Source organism: Symphalangus syndactylus, chromosome 4 (genome assembly GCF_028878055.3).
Source record: "Symphalangus syndactylus isolate Jambi chromosome 4, NHGRI_mSymSyn1-v2.1_pri, whole genome shotgun sequence".
In the NCBI taxonomy this organism is placed as follows: Eukaryota; Metazoa; Chordata; class Mammalia; order Primates; family Hylobatidae; genus Symphalangus; species Symphalangus syndactylus.
This window is the reverse complement of record NC_072426.2, coordinates 101,595,609-101,601,890: the sequence shown is the minus strand read 5'-3', so window position 1 is coordinate 101,601,890 and position 6,282 is coordinate 101,595,609. Positions and strand designations below refer to the sequence as shown.

The following is a 6,282-nucleotide window of genomic DNA, read 5'->3' as shown; positions in this document are numbered from 1 at the left end:
ACTACTTTGTTTGAAAATATTACTGTCATGGTACTGTTTAATAATAACTTAGCTGACTGCAGAAATTTTGACAGTATTTTCCAATCTTTTGTCATCCATTATTGAGTGTAATGTTCCTTTTTAAATAATCAGTTTGTCTTTTCTTTGATATTTTGCAATTTTATTATGTCTTTAATCATAGATTTGCTTTTATTCACTCAAGAGTTTTTTGTTAACCTGAAGACAAATGGATTCTTGAGATTCTGGAAAAGTATCAAACATTATTCTTTTGTTGTCTCTCACACCCTTTTTCAGTTTCTTCTGGATCTCTTATTAGAATATGTAAAATGTATTCAAACCACTATGACCTTTAGACTCTCCTTTGTCATGTTTTTAATTTCCAACACTGTACTCACAATTTCTAGATGTTTTTTCAAACTTGCCTGTCCTTTCATACTGTATTATTTTTATTAAAAAATAAAAAATCTAATTACTTAAAAAGTCTATCATTTTAAACATTCTGATTTTATAGTTTCTTTTACAGTGTTTCATCACATTTTTAGTTCTTGGGGTGCTAATTCTGTTTGTCATGTCTACCACTTTTGCCACACAATGCTTTGTTTTCTCAGTGACTCATCAGTTCATCTTCATTGAAGGCTACCTTTTCTGTAGGATTTTTTGTGGCCTAGGTTGTAGAAGTGTTTCAGAGAGGTTTTGTATTTGTTTTTGCCAATGCCCTGAGGGCTTCACTGGTCCTATAACAGTTTTAATGGTTTGGCTTGGAGTTCCTGTGTTATACGGATAGTTTAAATATATATATATATATGTGTGTGTGTTCTATACTTTGTTGTGGCACAAGCTTGTGGGGTTTTGATTTCTCACAGGTGGCTTTTTAATTTTTAAAATTGTTAACCCCCAAACCAGAGACATCACAGGTGGGTTTTTCTTTCCCTGTTCACTGTTGGGGTAGTTGGCAATTCTTTTCCACTATGATTTGTTGCCTATTTTTCTAGCGTCTCTTCTTAAATAAAACACTCTTTTTTAAGATTGTAGCTTTTTTTTCTTTAAACAGAAACAGGGTCTTGCTCTGTGGCCAAAGCTGTAGGTCAGTGGCATGATCTTGGCTCACTGCAGCATCAGTCCCCTGGGCTCAAGTGATCCTCCCACCTCAGTCTCCTGAGTAGCTGGGACTACAGGCATGTGCCAGCACACTTGGCTAATTATTATTATTTTTTTAGAGACAGGGGTCTCGGTATGTTGCCCAGGCTGGCCTTGAATTCCTGGCCTCAAACCAGCTGCATGCCTCGCATCCTGTGCCTGGACCCAAGTTTGTAACTTCACTGGACAGTTTGTGTGGTTGGTAGGCATGGTATGTTTCAGTTTCGACCACCTACTCTACCAGGGCCCCAATTCCTTAATTCCTATCTACATATGTGGGTGTCAAAATCACCCTTAGTGTCTATTTGTTTCTGAAATCTGTGGGCTGCTACAATGTTAGCTCCCAGTTACTCTCCTGGCCTTGAGCATCTTATTTCTAACATCTCTTGATATGCTATTTCCCTATTTAAAACAATACAAAACAAAACCAAATCTTTTTGGATATATTTTATCCAGCATGTTCTTTTGGGGGAGGGGCATCTGTGTCAGCACAATCTACCATATATAAAGTGAGAAAAGAGCAAAGGACTGGCCCCTGGAGAATACTAACATTTAAGAAGTGGTGGAAGAAAAGGAGCCCTTCTGAATCTACATTTCAATCTATCAGCTAATGAGGAATGAAGGTATCAATTTCTTACTTGTGTAGCATAATGTTTATATATGAACAAAGGAACTGCTTCAGAAAATTTAATGTGAGGGTACCAAAGTTCTAATTTTTACTAGAAAGCATCCATCTAGAGTAGGAATATAAAACAGCAAAAATCTCTTCAGGGGCTTTTGGCCTCTTACTACCCAGACAATGTCTGTTATTTTCATTTCCCGCTCCACTTTCTCTAGCATAACGTGCTGTGAGAAAACAATGTAAAATTCGTCAAAATAAATGTAGTTTCAGTAAGTATAAATGACTACCAACTTAAAAGGTCATCTTGTTTTATGGAGGGTGTATTTTAATGAATTAAGAGAATGAAGCTCTGAGAATGGAATTTTAGGTATTATTTGGGGAGATAGTTTTAGGGCAGGAAATTAAAAATCCTATCTAATAAGACACTGTAAAAGATGCAGTACCCCAGCTCTCTTCTACAGAAAAAAAAAGATGCAGCACTAGTCATTTAAGATAAAAATTGTATATATTTTAAATATATTTTAACTATTCATTTTCCAATGTTAAGATTTTAAAAAATAATTTCCTTATAAAAGCATGTTATGATTTTGCTCACTATAAACTCTCATTAATAACAGTTTAATGTAGTTTATACAGTTTTAGCTCTGTCCAAGATACTAAGTAATATTTTTACTTTTTGTTCTAACTATACATCTTTTAGGCTTCAAAGAATAGAATTTTTGTCTAGCAATTTAGCGATTAAATTCCTGTTTGCCCTCTATCCATGCCATTCAGAATTTAGAGCCTTTTTTCCTCTATGCATGCCTCTGTACAAATTGAAAACTTTTATATTATCTTACTCTTTATATGGGAAACTATGCCTCATATTTGGTTATTTTAACCATCTTTCTTTGAACCATTTGATAGTGTAGCAGGAAAGGAAAATATTTTCTATTTTGTTCCTGTAACTCCGTTATGTTGACCACTGCAAGAAATGATGTTTAGAGTTTGACTTTTTTTCCTCTTGAGGGATAAAACCAATATATTTAAAAGTATGGTCTGTATTATTGTCCTTGAAATACACTTTGTCCCTGTGCATGAGGAAGTTCATCCACCCCATTTTGCCCATTCACAGCCTCACAAAATCCTTCTATAGTTTATCCCCACTAGCTTAACATCCCTTTACTCATTAGAATGTTAAAAACTTGGGGATTTCAAATATACTGTATTCTACAACAGCTCTGAAAAACAATACAAACTCCTGTACAAAACCTTGGAATGCTGTTTATATCTGTCCATTGAGAAATACCTTTTTCTTTAGTTAAGCCAGTTCTGACAAAAATTTTGCTATACTCTGCTTACTAATAAAGTCAGAGTCAGGGAAAAAAAGACTCCTTTATAACAGTTTTAAACTTCCTCTATTGTCAACAAAATATACAAACTAATTTTCAAGAGGATACCTTTTATTCTAAGATATATTCACACTAGCAAGATTTTATTTTAAAGATAAACATCAGCAGATAAGCCATTTTTATTTTCCAGTTTGTTTTATAATGTCACTGAAGTCATTATCAAATTTTAAATGATCACATCTATAATCAAAGGCTGATACTGTAAATATTATACACAGTAATAACAGCTGTCTTAGATATAGAACAAAGTTTATTTGTGCCTACAGATATGATGACATCTATTGATAAGCTTTTAAGAAATATGTCATACCATATGACCTTAAAAGATGGGAAAACAGGTATATTAAATGAATAGCAGTTTAAAAGAAGATACTTTCATTTCTTAGATTTCAGCATTATATGTTTTAATTTTTAATCATAAAAAGAATTTTAAACTAACAAAATATACTACCTATAATAAATGAAATATCACACTAAAATGTGTTTGAGTCTAAGTGGGAGGAAAATCCGCATTTATCTGATTTTTAGTATTTAAATTCTTGAAAAAATGTATGCTTTATTGCAGAACTAGCACTTTAACAAAATACAGACAATAACACACTATCAAAATGTATGCAAATGGCAGCTATGTAATTTGTATGTTTAACAAGTTAAATCCATGTATTTCTTAATTTACTCTCCCGATTACCTACCACCAATATCAATATGAAAGAATTCTTTAATTTTATCATATAATACCAACACCAAAGCACCCCCTGTACCACGAAGAACATTGGAGAAGGCGCCACGAAAAAAGGAACTGATTCCTTCATGTTGGTATATCTTCACAAAGCAGTCTAAGGTTCCTTTATATTGCCGTTTAGCCTCACCACTCTATACAAAGAAAGACAAAGGGTTTTCCGTCATCCGAATATTTTTTATCTTAAGATAGTCTTCTATTAGCACTAAGGATAGATAAGATAAACACTGTGTTGAGTAGCACCGTGTTAAAAGGCATATATGACTACTGTCCCTAGTGGTTAGAGAACATTCATACTTTTCAGACACACTTGAAAACCATACATTAGGCGTAACAAATGTCAAAGGATGTCATCACATAGACCATGATTTATCCTCTCACCACACTACAATTAACTGAGAAATCAATAGCAAAATAGAAAAATACCATATGGGCTAGGCACGGTGGCTCATGCCTGTAATCTCAGCACTTTGGGAGGCCGAGGCAGGAAGATCGCTTGAGCCCAAGAGTTTGAGACCACCCTGGGCAATATGGAAAAATGCCATCTCAACAAAAAATACAAAAAATTAGCTGGGTGTGCTGGCACATGCCTGTGGTCCCAGCTACCTGGGAGGCTGAAGTGGGAGGATCACCTGAGCCTGGGAGGTCAAAGTTGCAGTGAGCCATGATCACACCATTGCACTCTAGCCTAGGTGACAGGGTAAGACCCTGTCTCAAAAAAAAAAAAAAAAAAAAAAAAAAAAAGAAATCATATGTTGGGATGTTAAGAAGAACACTTCTTAGAAAATACTGAAAACCAAATGATAATTACAAAACCTCTTACCTAAATTTTTAAGATGCAGCTTGAGTGGTAATTTATAAGGAAATTAATGACCTTGAAATATTAGAAAAGGCTAAAAGTTAATGAGCAACCTAAACATTTTTAGACAAAGTATAAACCTAAAGAAAGTAAAAACAAGAAAATAACTGGCAGAAGTAAAGGAAATAGAAAACACACACAACAGCACAAAAAAAGTCCAGTTAGGTCTTTGAAATACTTTGCTGACAGAGTTTGGAAATACTGTTTGAGGAAAAAAGAGAAAAGGCCCCAAGATTATCAGAAATGGCAACGGTAACAAAAAGGCAGATGATCCAGAAATTTAAGAGCAAGATGATATCATTAAAAACTTTATGACAATTATTTTTAAGTCATAAGAAATGGATAAATTCCTAGAAAAGTATAATTTACCAACAGAGTAGAAAAGAACTGGAACAATACCACAGTTGTTAAAAATTCAATCAGTTGTTGAAAATCTTCTTATAGGGCCGGGCGCGGTGGCTCACGCTTGTAATCCCAGCACTTGGGAGGCCGAGAAGGGCGGATCACGAGGTCAGGAGATCGAGACCATGGTGAAACCCCGTCTCTACCAAAAATACAAAAAAATTAGCCGGGCGTGGTGGCGGGCACCTGTAGTCCCAGCTACTCGGAGAGGCTGAGGCAGGAGAATGGCGTGAACCCGGGAGGCGGAGCTTGCAGTGAGCCAAGATTGCGCCACTGCACTCCAGCCTGGGCGACAGAGCGAGACTCCGTCTCAAAAAAAAAAACAAACAAACAAAAAAGAAAATCTTCTTATAAAGAAAACCACATGTCCAAGAGGCTTTACATGTGAGTTCTGCTAAACATTTAATTCCAATCTTACAGAAATTATTCTAGAGAAGAGAAAAAGTGGGATGACTCCTCAACATATTTTATGAGGCTCGCACAGCCTTGCTACCAAAGTCATACTACACCAATACAAGAAGGAAAAATACAAGCCAGTGTCATTAAACGTGGATGCAAAAATCCTGAACAAAACCCAGCAATCAAATCTAGCAAGCGCTACAGAATACAATACTTACAAACTGGGTTTATCCCAGGCTTATAAGAGTTAGCTCTAGAAAACAGATTAATTTAACACAATACGTAAACATATTAAAAGAAAAAAGGTTTAATCATCTCAGCAGATATAGAAAGAACATGACTGCCATTCATAATTAAAAATTGTTGTAATCCAGGAACAGAAAGGAACTGTCATTACATGATAAAGGATAATGACAAAAAACCCCCACAGTTAATATTATGTAACACTGATGTCATTTTCTGTATGATTAGGAACAAGATAAGGTTGCCAGTTACTACTTTGTAAATATAACACTGAATCTGGGGTCTCAGTGAGTACAGAAAGGCAAGAAAGAGAAATAAAAGGTGTAAGAATTGATAAGGAAGGAAGAAAACCCTGATACTAGTTGCAGATTATATGCCTGTTCGTGTCAATAAAAACTTGGAGGCTGGGCGCGGTGGCTCACGCTTGTAATCCCAGCACTTTGGGAGGCCGAGAAGGGCGGATCACGAGGTCAGGAGATCGAGACCACGG

At 35.5% G+C, this 6,282-nt stretch overlaps 1 protein-coding gene across 2 annotated transcripts in view; it reads right to left on the bottom strand.

The window, feature by feature from the left end:
• Positions 1-3,133: 3,133 nt before the first annotated feature.
• The window catches only part of SLC25A31 (solute carrier family 25 member 31), a 46,912-nt gene continuing 43,763 nt past the window's right edge, over positions 3,134-6,282 (bottom strand). Inside the window, exon 6 of one of the 2 annotated variants that reach the window (XM_055275906.2) lies at positions 3,134-4,023. In XM_055275906.2, coding sequence (XP_055131881.1) covers positions 3,835-4,023 — 189 coding nt within the window. In that variant the 3' untranslated portion in view covers positions 3,134-3,834. The remainder of the gene's footprint in view (positions 4,024-6,282) is intronic. The other variant, XM_055275907.2, reaches the window with a different exon arrangement.